Here is a 23,374-nt window from a genome sequence, read left to right as displayed (position 1 = left end):
AAAAGAGAATCGGATTGGACCAGAAAAGGAAAATGGAAAAGAAGAAATAATTCAAGAGTAAGTTTCCTTGAAAGAAACTGCCAAGATGAACAAAATAATAGAAGGCACACCATCATGAAATCCACAGAGAATATTTTGAAATCTTCCAGAAAGATTTAAAACCTAAAATGATAGGGTTCACCTTTAATCCCAGCACTGGGAGGCAGAGGCGGGTGGATTCTGTGAATTCAAGGCCAGCCTGGTCTACACAGCAAGTTCTAGGCCAGGCAGAGCTACATAGTGAGATCCTGTCTCGATAACATACACACAAAACGACTTTAAATTTCTCAATATAAATTTTGGAACTTAAGGAATAAATGAGGCAATATCTTTAATATAAAGGGTTTTTTTTTAATATTTATTCATTTATTGTGTATATAATATTCTGTCTCTGTGTATGCCTGAAGGCCAGAAGAGGGCACCAGACCTCATTACCGATGGTTGTGAGCCACCATGTGGTTGCTGGGAATTGAACTCAGGACCTTTGGAAGAGCAGGCAATGCTCTTAACCTCTGAGCCATCTCTCCAGCCCCTAATATAAAGTTTTAAGGTGAAATAATGTCCAGCCACACAAAATCAAAGACTAAATTTTTCTAAACTATAAAACGATAGGAACTTCAACCATGAGGAGTGATTGTGCATGCATTCAAGAAGTGGAGGCGAGAGGATTCCGAGTTCAAGACCAACAAGCCTATGTTACATAGGGAGTTCCAGGACAACCTGGCTACATAGTAAGAGCTTAGATTAAAACACACACACACACACACACACACACACACACACACACGAAGGAGTCAAGAGATGGCTCCCAGAGGCTAAGCACTGGCTGCTCTTCCAGAGGTCCTGAATTCAATTTCCAGCAACCACACAGTGGCTCACAACCATCTATACTGAGATTTGGTGCCCTCTTCTGGCCTGCAGGCAGAACATTGTATATGTAATAAATAAATCTTTAAAAAAAAAAAAAAGAAAAGAAAAGACAGGAACTGCATTCATGATACCCTTTGGTACACAGTCTGCGTGGTCACAGTGATGATACTTAGGGCCTAAACACAATTCTGTCAAACTGTTGTGACGGAGAGTCTGATAAATGGGTCAGGGTGTAAATCTGCATGCACATGTGTTGAACACAGCAACTCCCCGAGAGGAAAATTAAAAATTGCACTACAAGTATGCCATATGGAGACATGAAGGTGAACATCAAAAGACAAGATCCCAAGGACCTAAAAATACCTAAATATCCAAAAGCCACCAGTAGTAGTTCTGAAAAATAAGAAATGGGGAAAGTCTAACCTCCACAGGAATATCACAGATTTAAAGTATGCATACTAGAACTTAATAAAAAGTGGATTTTAAAAGAATACAGAGTAAGCTCCAAGTCTCAATATATATAATTATGGCAAGCTACACTTGTTTTTGGCAAAAGTTTATTAGCACAATAAATATTCTTAATAAAATCCTGTGAATTGGAGCGGGGCATGGTGGCACGTGTCTGCAATCCCAGCACCCACGCAGCAGAGACAGGATGATGGCTGAAAGTTCAAAGACAGTCTGGGCTGCACAAAGCGAGATCTAGGCCATTTGGTCTACACTGCAAGGCCCTGACTCGGGAAAAGAAGAAGGAACAAACAAACAAAAAAAATGAAAATAAAAGACATTACATAAATGTGGCAAAAATATATTTACACACTTAAAAATGAATATCAAGATAGGATGAATTCAAATGAATACTTAATTCAAAATAAACAACCTTCTCAATGATGAACTGCCACCATGCCACACCCACGAAAAGATATGAAACATGAATGGACTCTTGACTTTTTCTTAGTCGTCTGCCTTTTAAACTACGGCTATCATAGTTGGCAACCGCATCTCCGCGGCTACCAGCAGCGGCTAGGCCGCAGGAGCCGCAGTCTGAAGACATTCTGTTCCCTCAGACACAGACTCTCTCACAGCTACCAAGAGAACTTACCTAAATCGCTGCCCACTAAAGAACTCAAGATTCAAAGGCCGAGGTAGAATTCTGCTTCCCAGAGAGGCTGAAGAAGAGCAAGCAGCTCACCTCGCTCGCCTCCTCGCGTCCCCCAAGAGGTCCTCGTGCTTCTTCTCGCCCCTCGTTATAACCCCTTCTCCACCTGGCGCCTCCCCACTACTTTCTGTCAGCGAGTCGTTGGCGCAGCCTCCAGACCACAGGTGGACTGTATTCGCTCAAACACATCTTTGCATCATTAAACAAACATTCCAGAGCGTAAACAAAAGTAACACACCTTCAAACGATATTCTACAACAGACCCTTTGAACCCCACGTGTCTGGTCGGAAGGCTGAAGTGACCAAGCTTAGCACAGTTCTGTTCAGCCTCTCACCTGGATCACAGAGTCGTCGGAACTTGAAATAAGCGTCTTCCCGTCAGCTGTGAACTGGATGTGCCGCACAGCTTTCCTGTGCCCGAGCCTGGAGCCGAGAACTCTGTTGTTTGGGAGTTCTATAATCTTCAAAACAGAAAACCACGAAAAAATCAACACAAAGAAATTAAGCAGTACTTAGGCACTACACCCCCCACAGTGTATACACGCATGCGCCTTGCACGCCTACCGCCCCCCAGCCCCCATCAAGGGTGCACTAGAACAGTCAATGGCAGTAGGAACCAACGGTTCTTCTGAGTGCTACCTGAGTCGTCAAGTGACCACCTGGGCTCAACCTCCAAAATAAAAATGGCAGTTTATGATGAATAAGAAAGGACAGAAATCCTGGGTGACACAAGGCAAACTCTCCATCAAAAACAAAAACTCCCATGAGATAAAGGATGCCGAGGGAGAAAGGGAATCGGGAAGGCTGGAGAACCGTGCACCAGTAACAAGCCTTAAAAAGGCCAAATACAGAGATTTAGAAAGTAGTAACGGGCTGATGAGATGGACCCGGGGATAAAGTGCTTGCTGCATGAACATGAGAGCCCAAGTTTGACCCCTAGGACCACATGGTGGAAGGACGATGCCCCCAACAAAGCCTCTGATCTCCACACCATACTGTGGCCTGGACACACAGACATAAAAATCTTCTCTAAGTTGTAACACAGGCTCAAAACATGGTGACTATACCAAAAATACTTTAAAGGAACTCATATGGGGGGTGTGCATGTGTGTATTTTTATTTGCCCAAGTTAAAATGATGTATTAGATGATGCTGTAACACAAGGTTCTAGAAATCTAACCCATATGTTGGGGAGAAAATGAGCCCTCAAAAAAGCAAAAGAGATATTATGACTGGGGTCTTCTCCAAAGAGTGGGACAGTCAGTGTTCCTATAGAGAAAGCAGGGTAGCACTGATTGTTGATCAATTCCTTCACAGATCAATTCCTTCACGAGGCTCTGCCACTTAGGAAAGCTGCGGGAATTAGGAGGTCAGACATCTCTAAAACAAAAATCACAGTATCCAAGATGTTGGATGTCTGAGAGCATCTGGAACAGTAAACAGTACTGCTGGGCAGTGCCATTTGAAATTGCCTTTTTAAAAATTTTTATTTATTTGTTGGTTGGTTGGTTGGTTTTTCAAGACAGCGTTTTCTCCATGTAAAAGCCTTGGCTGTCCTGGAACTCGCTCTGTAGACCAGACTGGCCTTGAACTCACAGAGATCCACCTGCCTCTGCCCCCTGAGTGCTGGGATTAAAGGCGTGCACCACCACCGCCCTGCTAAAATGGCCATTTTAAACATTAAAATCAACGAAAATAGCCAGCTGTTGGTATTGTCATACGGTTCAGAATTTATATGATGTGAGGATTGGAGGAAGGTAAGAATGTTGAAAAAAGATGTATGAATTCTTTAAACCTTTTAAAGGTTGGCTTTTATTCTACAAGTGTGAGTGTTTGCCTGCATGCATGTAAGTGTACCACATGTATGTCTGGTGCCTGTGGAGGTCAGAAGACAACCTTTCATCCCCTAGGAGTGGAGTTCCAGGCAGCTGTTAGTCACCATGTGGGTACTGGGAATCAACCCAAGTCCTCTGAGAGAGTTAAGCGTTCTTAACCTCGGGACAATCTCTCCAGCCCCAAAGCTTGCATGTTTTATTAGGTGTTTTTCTTCTTATTAGTTAACAACCTGAAAGGCAGCTTTAAAGTACTAAAACGGTAAAAACAGAAAGATGCTGAGTTGGCAACACAAGTAAAAAGAAAAGCAAGGACCCATTTAAAATAAATGCTACATAGAAATACAAAACACGGGCTGAGAGGAAACTAAGGAAATCTGTGGTTATGCAACGATCCTGTGCTTAACAAGCGGGTGTCAGACACTTGCCCACAACCTGAACTGATACACAACACTCTAGGTGCTAAGGGAGACGGAGAATCTGGCATCGCCTCCTCCCCACTGTGTTCAAGCCTTTAGTCTCCTCCTGTGGTTATTTGACCTGGAGGACATCTGGGTAATCCCTTATGAAAAACAATCCATGGTAAAATAAATGTGCCTAATGCCAAGGTCTCAATAAATTAGGAAACAATCCCAAAAGCCTAGGTGAGGAGAAATGAGAAAGACCAATCAAGGTTCTCTAAAAGGTTTATAACTAGATAACAAGTGCTTTTGTGATGAGCTTTGCATGGGATAAAGGTCAGAATATTTTTATACAAGAGGATTTTCATTATAATACCTTCTCTGTGTCAGTACCTGGTTCTTTTTATCTATTTGGTCTTGCTGGGTACGTTCAGGATTTCAGGAGGTGAAAAAAGACACACCTAACATCAAATACAGAAATGAAGATGGGACAGTGGGCACAGCGGGCCCCAGACTGACATTCTCGAGAATCTGGAAATGATACCACATGGCTATTTGTAAGAGGGGAAATGTGTTTTGTGTAACTGGGTAAACCTGTTTAGTTTTTTAAAATATGTATAAAACAACTAATAAGAATAAGGAACGCAGAAAGCTCGAGAAGCAGCAATAAAGGTCATGTGAGGAAACACTAGCCAGGTTGAGATGGTCAGTCTACGGAATAATCGCTACTAGACCACAGGAGATCAGTTTGGTGTACAGGTGTGCAATACAATGCCAAGTAGATGATTAGTTCTAAATAAACAGCGCTAGCCACAGCTCTGAGGACGAAAACTGAATACCTTGATGGCTCCATCTTCATCTCCAAACGCAACATACTCAAGATGCGGACTCAGACAACAGCAACTGACTTGAGCTTCAGGCAGGTAGTCAATCTGGCCTGTTTTCCCAGCAATGAGCTAATGAAGGAGAAGGCACAGTCAGTCATTAGCTTGTGTGTGTGTCTTTCTGCTGCTATTCTTCAGAAGACAGACTTCAATTGAAAAATAAAAGAAAGCAAGGAAAATAACCAAGAGTTCTCAGGGAGACAACAAAGACTGATCGCAACTCAGCAGCCGCATTTAGCATTTGGTGCTCTCCTTTTATTTCACTGATGCAGCTCAGATACATTTTCATAAAATAAAAGAAGCTTTTAAAAGGTTTGCAAAGCAGCTGCGGTGCCCACCACCTGAGACACATCTGTCTGATACACCGTCTCCCAGCTAGCCCCACATCCTGTCTTTCATTTCTTCACAAAGCCTTTTCCTAATAGGGTTATCATTTGTTATAATCCACTTTTCTGAAATCTTCAAAGGGCTATGAAGCAGAACTGAGACAGACATTGCACAGAATGATAAGTCAAAATTGAAATTTATATACTCTGAGTCGCTCACAAATCAGGATAAATTAAGATTCTTTCCTTCTTTAAGGGCGGAGAGGTACATCTTGCAGAAGAAACTTGAAAGCATTATTCGTGACAGTGGACTTGCAATATTTAAACTAAGATTATCCAATTTTATAATTTTATAGCCTCTACCTAATGCTAAGGATTTTTTTTAAATCCTAAGGGGAAAAAAAAGTATAGTTCCTTAGGAAGTTCCTTAGTACCTCAATTAAAAGATAAGACCTCAGGAGATACTTCTCAAGCTTCAATCAGTTACCAGATACCTTTCTAACTTAGTGTTATGATCTAAAATCTCAATTATTTCTCAGCATGGCACATGCAATAAAATTGTTTCAGCTATTCTGAACATAAGGTTGATTAAGAATATGTAGCTTTTCCTTTATAACAACAGTTTGCTAAAATTCTCTGCTCTATTACATATTTAAAATCAAGACTAAATTCTGCAGGCTGCTGGGGAAGAAGGATCATCAACACTGTCACCTAACTGGGGGCATTTTGTGCACAACACAGACCTGCTAAGTAAGACTGTGAAACAATGGCCTGGCTGCTGTGGGGAGAGCCAGCCTCTTTCTGATTGGATTCGTGGCTTGCTCCGTAATGGGAACTCCTATCTGGTACTGTAAATCTGGTGGTCAAAAGCCCATGGCTGAGGAGGTCGCAGGCCCTCAGCAGGGAACCTGCTTCTGTTATTTTACTAAACAGATGTCGTCAAACTGCCTTCTGAGCAGTCTAAACATCTATTTTTATGCCCCTGGGCTAATTCATGCTGCTTTCAGTCCCGGTCAAAGAGGTTTCTTTTGCAATGGAAAGCAGTTAATGCAGAGACCCACAGCGAGTACAGTGCTGAGAATTAAGTGACTATCAAGTGTTAACCCTATGTAGGACAACTACATCACCCCTCCAGGGCTCTAGGAACATCTGAGAAGAAGGGACTAAAAGAATGTAAAACCAGGAAATAGAGAGGTGTGCTGTAAAATGCCGTCTCCTAGATATGGCATGACCACTGCATGCATGAAGTTACGGTAACCATGGTTACCTCCATAATATCTGCATGAGATTAGGCCCTTTAACAAGTCTATTATTAATGGGCGAGGAACTTAGGAGGTACCCCCCTCCAGGAGGGTGACGGTTACCAGGGAGAGGAAGCCATCTTCTCCAGCTGTGTCACCACTGACGGACTGCCATGCTCCAGTAACTAACCCCGATCCTGTTCATGAACGCCATCTTAACTCAGTAGACACACACACAAAGTAGGTGAACAACGTGTTGGAAAAGGGGGTTCAATGGGAGTGGGAGAAGGTAAGAGAGGGTAATGGAGTATACATGATCCAAATGCACACTATACACACATATAAAACTATTAAACAATATTTTCTTAAAAAGCTGACCGCTGACAACTAAGTATTTTCCTCCACAAAGATCAAGTTCAATACTTTTCTAATTGGTAATTTAAAAATTCGGTGTTTACTTTAACGGAACTACTACCTGCCAGTTATACTGTCCTCTCAACTCCTGCAGACTATGACATACAGTAAGATAACATTTTATAGTCAAGCAACCTCATCATCCTTTGGTTATGACAACTGTTACTGAAACGCTGCATAGATTTGATTTTAAAAAATACAAGCATGTGATGGAGGAAGGTCATTGGTTAAGTAATAAAGAAACTGCTTGGTCCCATAGGTTAAAACATAGGTGGGAGGAGTAAACAGAACAGAATGCTGGAAGAAGCTGAGTCAAGGAGTCGCCATGATTCTCCCACTCCAGAAAGACGCAGGTTAAGATCTTCTCTGGTAAGCCACCTCGTGGGCTAGACACATTATTAGAAATGGGCTAGTCCAGGTGCGAGAGTTAGCCGAGAAAAGGATAGATATAATGGGCCAAGCGGTGTTTAAAAGAATACAGTTTCCATGTAATTATTTCGGGGCATAAGCTAGCCATGTGGGCGGCTGGGTGCCGGGGACGCAGCCCCGCCGCTCCTACTACAACAAGCATGGGAACAATGAACTTGGAAAGAACTACAGTAGAGATACCCCAAGCAAAAGCTCAGTCTATTAAAAAAAATAAATAAATAAAAAACAGTAAGGAAGGAATTCACATTCAAGTTCCTATCCACGTTTATCCCGTAAATACAGAACACTGATCAACATATTGAGAAGATGGTGTGTGAACGTATAAAATACAAATTGGGACACATTTAAAGATTTTTATAACTTGACTCTAAAACTCAAGGCAGTTGGAGACAAGTCACCACATACCATAAACATTGGACTCCCAGATAAGGGTCTCCTAAAATCAGATTCTGCCTTACCCTGTAACCAGCTCCCAGGCTGCTGAAGATGAGAAGGGCTTTAACAGGGACAGAATGAGCTTCAGAGAAGTGGCAAAGCTCCGTCATCTCAGAGCCAGCTGGAACTAGTCTGCCAGGCACTGGGTTTCCTCTGCCACCCCCACCCAAGCACTCCAGCTGTAGCTCCAAGCTCTGCCCGCAGCCTGCTGGTCCCCTGTTCTCTCCTGTTCTACCTCACTTTCTCGTCCCATCCTGCCACACATGCTCCTGTTCCCTAATGTTAATAAAAACAAATTTTCAAGAAAATAAACTCCAGAGCTGGAGAGCTGGAGAGCTGGCTCAGTGGTTAAGAAGAGCACTTACTGCTCTGACAGAGGACAGGGTGCAGTTTCCAGCACCCACATGGTAACTCAAAATGGTGTGTAACTCCAGCTCCGTGAGATGCAATTCTGGCCTTCGTGGGCATGCACACATGGAATACATATAGATATATACTCAGGCAAACACTAAAATATATAAGATAAAAATAAAGTTTTTAAAAAGAAAAGGAAAGTCCAACAGATCAGATTATCATAAAGCCTTTCCTAGAAACTATTAAGGCTGGAGGTATAGTTGTTCAGTGTTAGAGCACTGGGCTTGCAAGCTCAAGACCCTGGGTCTGATCCTGAGGACCACCACAGGGAAAAACTGAGATTACTGCAGATTGTGTTTTTGATCTAAGAGCAAATGAGAGGCTCTAAAATAATACAAGAATCATTTAGAGGATGGTTAACCCTCTGCTACAACAGGGTTTCTGTCCTCTCCATGCCTATCTCTCAAGAGAATCTCAGGGCGAGAGTGATCATTTGCTTGTTCATGCAACAGCCACACTGATCCCAGGGACATGCTTTCTCTGGCCACTGCCCTTGCCACCCCTTTTAGCCACAATTCACTGTCACTCAGCTGCTCATAATGGTATCTCCTAGGAAGGTCTACCATCCAGCTGTGCTGCAGGGGTCAGCCATCATGAAGACAATCTCTTGGGTGAAGGAAGCGTTCTTCCTGTGGCCAGCACCCACAATGCCACCCTCACTTCCAGGGCTTCTCTATCAGGACGGTACCAGCTGAACGGACTTCTGCTCAGAGGCCACTGGCTCAGCAGCGCTGACCTCCTGGATGGCAACATCACTTAGGTCACCTGCTAGCTCTCTTACAAGTGCTCGGAGGCTTTAAGTACCTTTCCTATGCCATGGGACCCCTGGGACTGGTCAGTCTGAGGTAAGTTGTTCGAATCTCCAGCAATGTAGCTATTCTAATATTATCAAAACAATCCCTTCCTTCTCCAGGACTAGTGAGTATTCAAAAACAACTGGACAGATGTGTGAGTAAGTGAATTAGTGAGCAGGAGTGCCTCAGTATGGGAAGTCCAGCTCCCGCCACCTCAGCTCTGATGACTGAGACTCCTCCGCTTAAGATGATTCTTGTTCTCCCAAAGACCCTATTTTCCTTCCCCTGGAAAAAAATGCTTCCGTTAGTATGTTTACCTCTTGTTCCCCTATCAGACACATCCAAATGACTATGGTGAACAAGCTAAAGTTTGTCTTTGTGGGATTCTCAAGACCCCAAGGGAAGTGATCACAGACAGCAAGAGAGAAACAAGGTTAATAAAGGAGGTTATTTCTTTTTAAATAGCATATAATTTAATTCTAAGTACTGGCATATCCAAACCTCAACTCAAGAGTCGTGTATTTATTCAACTAATGCCTAGAAGGCATCTGTTAGAACCAATTACGCCTGATCCTGTACCCAAAATACAAACAGAAAAAAGAAAAAGGATGAGTCCAACCAAAACCATCTTTCCAACACTGTCTAAAGCAGACTCACTTGCAGGCCTCTTATGTGATCAACCATCTTTCCAACACTGTCTAAAGCAGACTCACTTGCAGGCCTCTTATGTGGTCAACCATCTTTCCAACACTGTCTAAAGCAGACTCACTTGCAGGCCTCTTATGTGGTCAACCATCTTTCCAACACTGTCTAAAGCAGACTCACTTGCAGGCCTCTTATGTTGTCAACTGCAAGGACCATCATCTCATTCTCTTGAAACACGACGTCTATTTCCTGCTTTAACACTATGGCAGAGTTCTTGCACACCTTCTTCGTCTCCCAGACCTGAGTAAGAGATAAAGAAACTAAAGTAACAACATATTACCAGTCCTCCCTGATATACTGGAAAGACGACTCTCGGTTTCAAAGCAAGATAACAAATTATGATTCGAAATTAAAATGCCTAGGGTAGAAAAAATTCACCTGTTAGGCTATACAACAGCAATAAATATTTATTAACACGTCCTATAGTAAAAAAAAATAGTCACTATTACGTGAGTTGTGGGCTCTGCAATCAAAATGTTCCTGTGACATTAGAGAGGTCAGCCCAGTGCTATCTGAGGGTGAGGACTGGCTGACTCCCATCTACAATAGACACAGAGCTTACAGCAGAACATAACGATGGGTGGGTAGACAACCTGTGCTTTACTGCAGCTCTCTTCCTCTTCCCAGAAAGAAGCACTGAGCTCATCTATCGTCTAGCTCAGGTCTAGGAAGAGGACACAGTAAGTGCACAGGCCCTTCCGGGCCTTTCCTGGACCTACCATGTCATGCTCTCTTCCCATTATGAGGATTAGCAAATCAGTACACGGACAGTACTTTGCATGACGTCTAACAAAGAGTAGCATTAAATAAACTTTAGTTATGATTTGTACAAAGCACTGTATGGATGTGACCAGCACAACTAGGATTCCTAGACTCAAACAGCTGGATGTAATTCTAAAATATGTAAATAAATCAGGGGGCAATGGGATACTGGAAAGACAGAGTATAATCAAATCTATATTTTAAGACATCAATCCAACAGGCATCAATCCAAAGTGACACAGAATTACATAACCATAAAGGAGACAGATATTCCCCTAAACAAAGAGGGCTTGAACAGATCTCAGGATGGTAGAGAATGGAAGGAATTCCGAGCATATGAGGTGATATATGTAAGGAAAGGAACAGAAGCAAGGCATTTGGGAAACGCTATCTACAGGAATAAAATGAAGGACAGACTGATTCCCAGAGAGATCACACTGTGGAGGAACTGAATGGTAGCTATTTACTCTGATGAACAAGAGTCACTATCTGTATCTGAGCAAAACTGATGGAACCAGAAATGGGTGTGTCTCAAAATAATAGTGAGACTGTACTGCACATAATACAATATCTTAGATATGTCATGTAGTCAAATAAGAAAGAAAACACAGCAGAGCCTAGGACCAGAGAGGGAACAGATGATGAGGATCTGGACACGGACAGTAGGAATGGGAAAGAAGAGATAAATGACAACTAAATTAAAAGGTAAACTATACGAGCAACGAGAATCACCACGTAATTAAACAGGAGAACTAAGAGGGAAAGTTAGACGTCTTCCCAGATCAGTTTACTCACTGGACTCCGCCCAGCACCTGACCCCAGGAACAGTCAACAGTCAATGAACAAGATGAACAAGACTGATCTAATCCAGGTAACAAGCAGTCACTTTTCTAGGATAAATAAGTGTCTAGTAGTTTCTTAATTTACCTCCCCTAATACTTCCCAGCAATTTATTTCTCTATGAATTTAGTTTAAATGTTTAAAATGAGCCAGGCAGTGGTAGCACATGCCATTAACCCCAGCACTCAGGAGTTAGAGGCCAGCCTGGTCTGTAGAGTACATTCCAGAACATCTAGGGCGACACAGAGAAACCCTGTCTCGAAAACAAAAAAATAAATGTTTAAAATGAAAATCTCAATATTTCTCACCCGTATTGTTTGGTCATCAGAAGCCGTCAAAAATGATGACCCATCAGGAGAAAACATCACGCCATAAACCCAACTTAAATGGCCTCTGCAATCAGCTACCTTTAAGCGTGAATCTATATTCCACAACTATAGGATAAACAAAGAACACAGTTTAATGTAACAAGAACACTCAAAATAAGGATGACACAGCAATACTGTTTCTACAAATAAAACCTCAAAACACATTATCAAAATTTAAAACTTGCTTATGCATAAGATTATTTATTATATAATTACATTTTTAATAGTAAATAAACAAAGATAACAAAAATTGGCATGTGGGTATAGGTCAATTGGTACATCTCACATTTAGTGAACACAAGGCCCTGCGTTCAGGCCACAACACACACACACACACACACACCCATTCACACAAAAAGCCATGAACATATACATAAGGAAAACACTTGAAAGCAGCAGGCAAACTAAATGAATATACTATAATTAATCACACAATGGAATACTATGCAAAATGGAATAAGAAAAATACTGCCCAATAACTTAAGCTCTAAGATGTACTGTTAACAGAAGAAAATGAAGAACAAATATTACCTTTTATTTAGGAATTACATGTATGAAATGCTCAAAAAATAAATAAAAACTTTTTTTAAGAACTACGAAGTCTGGGAATCCATGCACAAAAGGGCTCCATCTCAAATACCATATAAAACCCAACAAGATGGCAGAGGATCAAAGTTCAGGGTCATTCTTGGCTACATAGAGGATTTGGGACCAGCCTGGGCTACATGAGACCCTGTCTTTAAAAAAAGAGAGAAGTATATATAGATGGCTATAGACAAGCATGCACATGCACACAGAAATCTGCCTAGATATATAAAAAGATGCTGCCTGTGAGATGGAAAATGAGGGAAGGAAAGAGGTCACGATGACTGTTGTAGGAGGCCGCTTATTCATTTCCAGCTGCTCGGCCCCAAAATAATGTTACAGAAACCATATTGTTTGCAATACTGTTTGGTCAATAGCTTAAGCGTATTTCTGGCTAACTCATATATTAAATTAACCCATCTCCATTCATCTGTGTATCGCCACGGTTTGCCAGGTAAAGTTCCAGCATCTGTCTCTGGCGGGGCTACATGGCTTCTCTCTGACTCCGCCCTTCTTTCTCCCAGCATTCAGTTTAGTTTTCCACATCTAGCTCTGTTCTACCCTATCAGGCCAAGCTGGTTTCTTCATTAACCCACAGTATTCACAGCATACAGAGGGGAATCCCACATCAGATGACAATGAGATTTCTCTGAAAATGACTTACTATAATGCTTGGAATCTGAAATCGTGTACATGTTTTATCTTTTTTAATCAATCTAAAAATAACAGGATGAACATAAGCAGCTTCCATAGAAGGATTATTTCCCTCTAATACTGTCATCCAACCTTCATCTGAACTGGCTGCAAAGCCCTACAATAAATGAGCACACTAATTGTAGCATGTCCACGTTTCTCTTTTCATCCATGCTTATTACAAACTGTGGGAGTCGCCACCATCCTCACTGCATCCTGGGTTCTGCTGTACTTTCCTCAGACATATTCCAGTCTAACGAAGTACCACATGCGCCTGCGTGCCCCTCATTACACTCTGAATTACAGGCCTACTTCATGATTGCAGAATTAGCATGGACAAAGTAAGTGCTCCATCACATGCCCAATGGGTTTCACTTGCTGAGCTCCAGTTACAAAATGATTATGAAAAGCCTGCCTTATCTCTAAATAATCTAAACTGGAAAATGCAGCAAAAAGGGACAGAAATTAAAGTGATCCACAGGTGCACTCTCAAGAGTCCCCCTCCTCTTTCTCTTTAACTACACCTATCACATCTGTCACCTGGAGCTTCCTAACATTCCAAGAAGGAAGACATTCTTTCCTGGACCTTTCTAAGAATGACAGAGGTAAGGATCTTAGAAATGAGAAGGAATTGACCATGAAATTCACCAGGAAGTGCCAAACTGTAAACAAGAACAAGGAATTTGTAAGAATCACTCTGTTTGTGCATGGCAATGACAGGGCTACCATCTCACCCTACTCAAAGGATCTAAGAATCTGAACTAACTGATTTTAAAGAGAACAGTATCTGGGACTGGAGAGATGGCTCAGTGGGTAAGAGCACTTTCTGTGCAAGCGTTAGGAACCCAGGTTCAAACACTCAAGCGTGGCCGTTTGTACCTGTCATCACATTTAAGGGTAAAAACAGCTGAATTCCAGGGGCTGGAGAGATGGCTCAGCGGTTAAGAGCACTGACTGCTCTTCCAGAGGACCCAGGTTCGATTCCCAGCACCCACATGGCAGCTCACAACTGTCTGAAAATGCAGTTCCATGAGATCTGACACCTTCACACCAACGAACATAATAAAGTTAAATAAAAAGTTTAAAAAAAAAAAAACAGCTGAATTCCAAAGCTCCATGGCCAGCTGCCAGCCAACAGCCAGCAAGAGAGCCTTTCTTGAAGAAATAAAGAGAAAAGGGAGTAAGGCCTCTGCATGTGCTTGAACAGGTGCACACGCATGCACATGCGCGCGCGTGCACACACGGTAAAACTAAAAGAAATGCCCTATCTTACCCTAGAAAACCAATGATCATTCCGTACGCTAGATATTCAATAAATGCTTGGCAAATGGTTCTCCCATCCCACCATAGTCATATAATTGAACATCTCAAAGCTACACGTCATTAGGCTATGAAGAGACCACAACTGTACAAGAAAGCATCCTCGGCAGTAAGGGTGTCGGTAGCCCGTTCTTTGTCATGCCTGGCTCTCTAGAGACCACATTGAATAAGCTCAACTACTCACCTCCACACAGTACTGGGACAGGGCAACCACCGCCAAATGGTCATAGGGGGAGAAGTCACAGTATTGGATGGTGCAGTGATGGCCTGTGTGGATCTCTGCCAATAGGTCACTAGTATGAATATCAAAGAGCTGTCAAAATAAAGAGATAGCTATAAAAACAAAACATCCTAAATTACACCCACGCTGAATCTAAATTTGTTTTTAAAAGATGTTCCTCATATCTCAGATGTAAAATGTAAGTCTTGAAAACCTATAGTTACTGGTGACTGGCATAAACGCTGATAGCTACCTAGACATGAACTGCTATATATATCACTTTTAAAATATAGCTCATCTCGAAAGCTATCTTCTATAGAGGAAAGTTCATCACAGATAATCTCTCAAGCTGGCCTAGAGAGAAACCACCTTTGTGAATGCATGAACAGAAACAAAGAAGTCAAGTTAGCACAGTGCAGTTCTCTGTGGCGCTTCTGATCCAAGGGAGAAAACGTATAGCCAGGAGCAAAGTCGGTCAAAATAATATAAAGCAAAGGCCTGCAAAAATAAAATATAAGCTCAACCAATCTATTTCTCTCCAGAGCTATCAAATCATTCCATTACAATTAATCACTTTCCCATTTTTGAACCAAAAAGGCTATTTTTTATCAATATAACCTTCATTTCAATTCTTGAAAGATTTTCAAATGTTGAATATATTCTTCCAAAGGTTTTGCCAAATAGTAAGGCTGTGTATACTTCATACACACATACAGTATATTGATACAGTCTAGTTATTTAAGACCGAACCTAGACAGTCCTCAGGAACAAAACAAAAGCTTCCAGTGGGAGCCGTAAAGAGGTTTAGCAAATGCACAGCACAGGGACACAAGCCGGTGCCAAGAAGCACAGCAGGGAAGGCCAAAAACAAACAACGGGAATCATATTTAAATGTCTCCCAGGGCAGGTTGTTCTTAAAAATCAGTGGCTAAGAATAACAGGAAAAAAAATGGCAAATGTGAAACAGGAATTGTCCCAGCTGGGGATGACAGAAGAGAAAGGGTCTGACGACAGGCGCAGACTAACAATACAAGATCTGAAAGAAGGGGAGAACGAGAGGAGAACGAGAGTGAAAAACTGGGACCTACAGGCAAGGGCAACACTAAGGCAATCATTTCAGGATGACAAACAGGGATCCAGTCAATAGGTTTTAAAACAAGATGTTTTACACGAAACATAAAGTTTCCTTTCACACTAGAACAGATCTTCCAATGTTTTAAAATGATCTTTCTCTGGGACTGAGGATTGACCTCAGTGGTGGGGCTTGCCTAGCACAGGGTTCAATTCTCTTCATCAGCCAGGGAGGGAGAGAGAAGCTTTTTTCTTTAACATCACTGGTTATCTGGAAAATGTATATCAAGGGCTGGAGAGGTGGCTCAGGGGTTAAGAGCATTGGCTGTTTTTCCAGAGGCACCGAGTTCAATTCCCAGCCACTCCACGGTGGCTCACAACCATCTACAATGCCCTCTTCTGGCCAGCAGTGCAGGCATACACACGCAGACAGAACACTGTATACATAAATACAAAATAAATAAATAGGTGCGAATCAAGCTGCCACCTCACACCTACTCAATGGCTCTAAATTTCTAAAGGAAAGTAGGTAAGATTTTTAGTGGAAACCAGCAACAGGTGTTTCTAAGGACTGGAGAAGCTAACGCTGTTGTAACTACTGGAAGGAAAGGAAACAATGAAGCCACTGTGGGAAAGTCCACCTCCTCCGAGATCACCAAAGTGATCTAGCAACTCCATTAGGACTGGACAAAAATCTTATTAAAGTAGGATCCCAAACAGATGCTTGTGTCCACGTCTGCTGCAGCATCATTCACGACACCTAGGAGGTGGAAGGAAGCAGGAGCCCGCACAGAAGGGTGAGCCGTGAGTATACACATACCGAGAGAGACTGTTTAGTTCTGACACATTCTACAACACAAATAAGCTTTTAAAACATTGTGCTCAAGGAAATGAGTCAAGCATAAATAAACCAAGCATTATATAATTCCACTTGCACAGTCTCCAGAAGACAAATTCATGTGTCATGTTGTTAGTCACCAGGGAATGGGGATAAAGAATGGAGGATTATTAGCTGATTAGTGGTTAATGGGTTTCTGTCTGAGTGATGAAAGCCTTCAGAAACATACAGTGGTAACTAGGCAATGGTGGCATGTGCCTTTAATCCCAGCACTTGCGAGGCAGAGGCAGGGGATCTCTTAGTTTGAGACCAGCCTGGTCTACAGAGTGAGTTCCAGGACAGCCAGACCTGACCTTCAAAGAGAAATTCTGAAAAAAAAAGAAAGATAGAAAGAAAGAAAGAAAGGAAGGAAGGAAGGAAGGAAGGAAGGAAGGAAGGAAGGAAGGAAGGAAAAAAGAGAGAAACATACTGTGGTAATGGTTATACGACATAATGTATATAATTATAATGCCAATTATAACATTTAAAAATGGTTTGGAAAACTTTAATTCCAGCTACTGAGGAGGCTGAAGCAAGAGGTTTGCAAGTCTGGGGCAAGCCTAGGCTATACTAGTGTGTTCAAGGCCAGCCTGTGCAATTTAGCAAGATACTATCTCAAAATAAAAATGAAAAAGAGCTGGGGTTGTAACTCAGTGAAGAAGTAAGTGCTTGCCTTTATCTTCAAGCCTCTAACTTAATACCCTAGTTATGGGGGGGGGGGGAGTTTAAAATGGAAAATTTTATATTATATATTACAACAAAAATCAAATTTTTAATCTCTGAATTTTACAAATGCAATGATTATTTTTAAAGATTTTTCAACACACTTAAGACAAAAAGGAAGTACTTTTCTTCTTAGTTCCATGCTAAAGGGATATAAATCCACAAGCAACCAAGGACCCAGGTCCACAATTACTGGATCAAGTACCCAGTCCCCCAGTGAGTTTATGCATAAATATATGGTCCCTTGACTCATGTTGTCTAAAACAGTAATACCTACCAGTCGTGTCTTCTAAGATTAGTGTCAAGACGACTATCCATGAGCCATAAATCAGAGCTGGCCCTCCTCACAATCCAACTTTGGACAAACCACTGTGACTACTCAGAGCCCAGTTCTCCCACTGTGACCACAGAGCTACGGCAATCTACCACATCTCTTGGGTGTTTAGATTTTAAGTTATGGATGCTGACGAGTACTCAGAACACACACACACACACACACACACAGCATGAGATCTGAGAAGAGGGAGGTGTTTTCTTACCATTTACTCTTTTGTATGTCTTACCCTACTTCATGAAAATCTCCTTGTCTCATTTAGATCTTAAGGAGCTCTTCTCTCATTAGCGTCATCAAATCGGAAGAGGGACAAAAACAAAAAAAAAAAACCAAGAGGCTAGAGCGACGGCTCAGCAGGGCACTCAGTGCCCTTCAAAATACACAAGTTTGGTTCCTTCAGGGGACCCAATGCCTCTGGCATCAGCAGGCACCTCCATTCAGTCACATGTACATCCCCACACAGACACAACATATACACATAACTAAAAATAAATCTTTTTTAAGTACTTTGAAAATCATCAAAATCAATCTTTTTTTTGTTTTTATTTTAATTAATTTATTTATTTTACGTCCCAGCTGCAGTTTCCCCTCTCTCCTCTCCTCCCAGCCCCTGCCCCCAATCCCCCTCTGTTCCCATCCTTCAATCCACACCCACTCCATTTCTGCTCAGGAAAGGGCAGGTCTCCCATGGATATCAACAAAACATAGCATATTAAACTGCATTAAAAATAAGTGGCTGGGCGGTGGTGGTGCACGCCTTTAATCCCAGCACTCGGGAGGCAGAGGCAGGTGGATCTCTGTGAGTTAGAGGCCAGCCTGGTCTATGGAACAAGTTCCAAGACAGGCTCCAAAGCTTGTTTCTACAAAAAGAAGAAGCAGCACTTCCCCATGCATTAAGGCTAGGCGAGAATCCCCAGTACTGAGTGAGGAGCAGGGTCTCAAAAGTCAGTAAAGAGTTAGAACAGTCACTGTTCCCACTGCTGGGGACACAAGAGGACCGAGCTACAAGAAGGGCTCATGCGGGAGGTTCCCGATCTCCCTGAGAAGGGGAAATAGAAGAGATTTCATGAGTGGACTGAGAGAGGGTGGGGACAGGAACATGAGCCATCAGATTGGTAGGGGAGTACTTAGACTACTAGAAGCAGGGGGGGCCTTTGGGGGTGAGGTAAAAACTTAGCACAAGGGAATCTCCCATGAATCTACAAGGATGACCGCAGTTAAGACGCCTAGCAATAGTGGGTATTTTAATTATTTTAAGTGATGAATGAAGAGAGTATTCTGTTTCAAATAAACTGAAGTGGAGCTGGAAAAATGGCTCAGCAGTGAAAAGCAATGGTTACTCTTCCAAAGGACCTGGGTTCAATTCCAAGCACCATATGGCAGCTGATAACTATCTGTAACTACAGTTCCAGGGGACTCAGAGCCCTCTTCCGGCCTCAACAGGCACTGCACACACATGATGCAAAAACACACACAGCCAAAGCACCCATGCACATAAAATAAAGAAGTAAAAAAATACCGCCTTGGAGGAACACTGACCTGACATTACGAACTGTTGTTGCACTGTTTGGCTTTAAGCAGTTGTTTCACACTCTCTTTCTTGGGAAAATAAACAGTATCTCTGACTGCTTCTCACAAGGCCTTCCGTATCCCCCAGAGCGCAGGGCTCCAGAGAATCGTGAGCAGTTGGGAAGCCTGCTCCAATCACAGAGCCACACCAGAAAGTGGAAACTGTTCCGTCAGAGTGAAGTAAGATGGCCTGACTTACGAGAATTTTGTTTTTGGCCGCCACTAAGATTTCAGAGCCGTCTGCAGACCAGGAACAGCATTTCACCATAACTTCCACGTCCTCTTGAGGGTCTTCTGAACTCAGGAAGAACCGCTTCACGTTAATGCTTTTCTTCTCGTTTGCTGATCTCACATCCCAAAGCTGTTTTCAAAACAACACAATCGCTTTACTCCCAGCCCACACCTCTGGAATTAAACTAGATTACACATCACACAAACGTACTCTCCTCATGAAATTTTCTACAAACATCCGACTTTTTATGAGGCTTTTAAATTAAAAAGTCCAGATTCCATTTCACACCAAAGTTAACTGAGCTGCACATAGTTTGGCACACCTGTAACGCTAGTACTTTGCGGCTGAGGCAGGAGGATCATGTGTTTGAAGCCAGCCTGGGCTACATGAGATCTCATCTCAAAAGGTAACTGGGCCTGGTACAGTGTGGAGTGGCTGAAGACGGTGTGAACAGTGAGAAGCCTAGAAGCCTCACAGCTGGCGGCTGCTGCCCTCTGCTGGGCATAAGCTGAGCTTCACCTCTACCACAAGAGCAGCAGGAAACTGTTCTGCCCAGGGCCTGGTGGGCATCCAGAGATAGAGACCCCAGAGGGAGGAACAGCTATCCTGAGAGGAAGCAAGGCTTCCGCTGTGCTTGGTGGGGCTGTGCAGCGCTGCAGAGCTAACCAGCTCCTGAGAAGTGGGGCACGAGGTACACTAAGCCTTATTCTAGAGCAGTCAGACAAGTACGACAAGCAACAGCCTCTGAAAAGATAGCTGTTCTCTCTGCTCTCTCAGAACTGGAGCAATGTCCTGGCTTCACAAGCGCTACCATGTCCCAGACCAAGGGCTGGCCACACACACACACACAGACACACACACACACACACAAAGCTGTCCGACCCTAACACTTTACCAGGGGACAACTGTAGCTCCACTGTGTGAAATAAAACAGGAGACAGCAGGCACTGATAGGTTAGCCTTCCTAACACACGGGAAAGAAGGCAGGCGAGACGGCTCAGTGGTGGGCGAAAACACCGCCTGCCAAGTCTACACCCTAAGTTCAAGCTCGAGGACCCTCAGGATGAAGGGAGAAGTGGCTCCCCCAAGCTGTTCTCTGAGCTCCAAACACTTTATGTACATACACATACACACACACACACACACACAAGAGTAATTTCTGGACACATCACACAGAATCGAGAAATCATACTGTAAATAGGACACACAAGGCACCATTGCTTAGGTTTAGGAAAATAAATAAACAAACAAACAAGCTGACACAGCTGAATCTCACTACATTCACTTCTCCACCTAACTCAGTCCCTCGCCAGCCATGATAAAATCTCACACAATGGGAGATGATCTAGACCACACCACTGCATTCTGAGGAGACCACCGACTGTACCCAGGGTCCCTGTGCACCATATGCCCTTGTACGCTTTAACTAACAATCTTTAAATAAAACATTTTAAAATGTTTTCTCATTAAGGTCCAAAGGAGCACAAGCTTGTCAACATGATGCCGTATCACAAGCTTAGGGAAAATCCCAGAGCCTTTGGGGCGTAAAATGCTTTTACAGCTCTTATTCCCTCAGACGGGAAAAGCTCCACCAGGCTTTGGCCTTGACACACTGTTATCTAGCATCGTTTTGCAGGACCTCTGCTTTCTGCACGTCACTGCGCGAAGCAGCCAGTGACACAGACTTAACAGCACCATGGGGAAGCCATCACCGACACAGGCAGCTCTCCCCAAGAGTGTAGCGATGCCTGTCCCCACTGCCGGTGACACTCACACGTGAATACTAGAAGTCAAACACCTGTCTGGGAGCAACACGACATACAAATTTCTCAGCTCAGGATTTTGCACTGACCACGCTGCTGGGATCTGCCTACGTGTCCATCTGCTGATGGCTGGTCATAGGAATGTAGTGCATGTTCCTGACGAATGGTGGTGGACGCAGATGCTCGGGACTGGCGAGGCGCTGAGAATGAGTGACAAGGGAGTACTAAACAAGACGTTCAGACCATGCCCTCTAAGGCCGAGGGAACAGAGGGAGCGGAAAGAATGCAACAGCCAGAAGACAGGGAGAAAGGCAGCAAAATGCCATCTTCTGCGCAAGAATGCAGCCAGCAATCACAGCATCTGCTGCAAAGGCCTGCACTGAATCCGCACAAGAATGGACCTGCAGGCCAATAAAACAGCTCAGCTGGAAGAGCACAAATCCGACAGCCCGAGCTCCTTCTCTGGAATCAACTGTGTAAGAAGCAGAGAAACAACTCCTACAAGCCGGCCTCTGGCCACACGCACACGCATGCTGGGGCCCACATGCACACCCAAAAGCCTAGTATAGTACCCCACACACAGTGCTTGGAATGTAATATATACCAAAAGAATTTAAACATTAGATTACAGACCGTTCAAAAATAACAGTATGTCAGAGAGTCTTAGAAGCTGAAGGAAAAGGCTCTTTTCTACAGGTAGATAATGAAGCTATGGTTTAGATCTAGAAACTGCAAAAGGCTTATGAGCTGCAGGTATGGCTCCCCGTCTGATGCACTGTATCAGGAGGTTTGGAGCCTTAAGAATGGGGGGCGGGGGCACTAGGGGCTGGAGAGATGGCTCAGCAGTTAAGAGCACTGGCTGACCTTCCAGAGGTCATGAGTTCAATTCCCAGCAACCACATGGTGGCTCACAACCATCTATAGTGGGATCGATGCCCTCTTCTGGCATAAAGGTGAACCGGGCAGATAGCACTCATGCATAATAATCTTTTTAAAAAAGATTTAAAAAGAAAATAACTTAAAAAAAGAAAAAGAGGGGCCTAGAGGAAACCAAGTTAGGAAGGTGACAGTGGGACCCCAGCTCCTTCCTGTCTCCCTGTTTGCTTCCACGACACTGTTTAGGTAAGCAGTTGCTTTTGGCACACACTCCCCGCCACAGGCAGAGATAACAGGGTCAGGACAAAACCTCTGAAGCTGCAAGCAAAGACAGACCTTCCCTCCTTCAGGCTGCTGATCTCACTCCCTGCCAAAGGCAGAGACAACAGGGTCAGGACAAAACCTCCAAAGCTGCAAAGACAGACCTTCCCTCTTCAGGATGCTGATCTCAGGTATTGGATCAGAGTTCTGGAACATTATGAACACCAACAGAAACTTATATCTAAACCAAATCCTAAGGATTCTTCTAAACTTAGACCCCTCTACTCTGCAAAAGCTTACCTTTAACGTCCCGTCAGCTGAGCAACTGGCCAACAGCTCATCATCCGGGGAAAACCTGCAGTGGTTGACTGAATTTGTATGGCCAAACATAGTATTGCGGCATTCTTTTTGATTCAGGTCCCAGAGCTATTTGGAAAGAAAAAGAAGACATGTAAAAACTAGCCAGTACTGGAGAGACTGGTGTGGTGAAGACACCTACAGTTCCAAGTACGTTGAAGGCTGAACCAGAAGGGTCACTGGAAGTCCAAAGTTCTAGAGCAGCCCAGGCACCTGGCCCCTTTAAAATTATAATTAAGGCAGAAGGAGGAAGTGGAGACTGGAACAGGTGGTTCCAACGTTAGCGAGAGGGAGATCTGGGCCTGTATATGTGAATCACAATGTCAAAGGATAGATCTTGAAATATATACTAAATGGGGGCTAGAGAGCATTTGCTGCTCTCCCAGAAGACCCAAGCTTAGTTCCTAGCATACACACCGGAAGCTCACAACAGTCTGTAATACCAGTGCCAGAGAATTCAGGGTCCCCTTCTCTGGCCTCCATTTGCACCCACACATCCACACAATTAAAATTAATTTAAAAAGAGAAAAAAATGAATCTAAACTAAACAAGGAAAGCCAGTAATTGTACTCAGTTCTTC

General features: G+C 43.2%; 1 protein-coding gene across 1 annotated transcript in view; it reads right to left on the bottom strand.

Moving 5' to 3' along the window:
• Nucleotides 1–23,374, bottom strand: part of Apaf1 (apoptotic peptidase activating factor 1) — a 68,793-nt gene that overhangs the window by 16,713 nt on the left and 28,706 nt on the right. Inside the window, exons 16-22 of the mRNA XM_075954784.1 lie at nucleotides 22,738–22,863; nucleotides 19,505–19,666; nucleotides 14,696–14,824; nucleotides 11,854–11,979; nucleotides 10,064–10,183; nucleotides 5,141–5,257; nucleotides 2,404–2,529 (exon numbers count right to left, since the gene is read on the bottom strand). Coding sequence (XP_075810899.1) covers nucleotides 2,404–2,529; nucleotides 5,141–5,257; nucleotides 10,064–10,183; nucleotides 11,854–11,979; nucleotides 14,696–14,824; nucleotides 19,505–19,666; nucleotides 22,738–22,863 — 906 coding nt within the window. The remainder of the gene's footprint in view (nucleotides 1–2,403; nucleotides 2,530–5,140; nucleotides 5,258–10,063; nucleotides 10,184–11,853; nucleotides 11,980–14,695; nucleotides 14,825–19,504; nucleotides 19,667–22,737; nucleotides 22,864–23,374) is intronic.

Source organism: Microtus pennsylvanicus, chromosome 20 (genome assembly GCF_037038515.1).
Source record: "Microtus pennsylvanicus isolate mMicPen1 chromosome 20, mMicPen1.hap1, whole genome shotgun sequence".
NCBI lineage: Eukaryota > Metazoa > Chordata > Mammalia > Rodentia > Cricetidae > Microtus > Microtus pennsylvanicus.
Note: the sequence above shows the minus strand (reverse complement) of the source record. Positions and strands in the feature narration are given on the sequence as shown.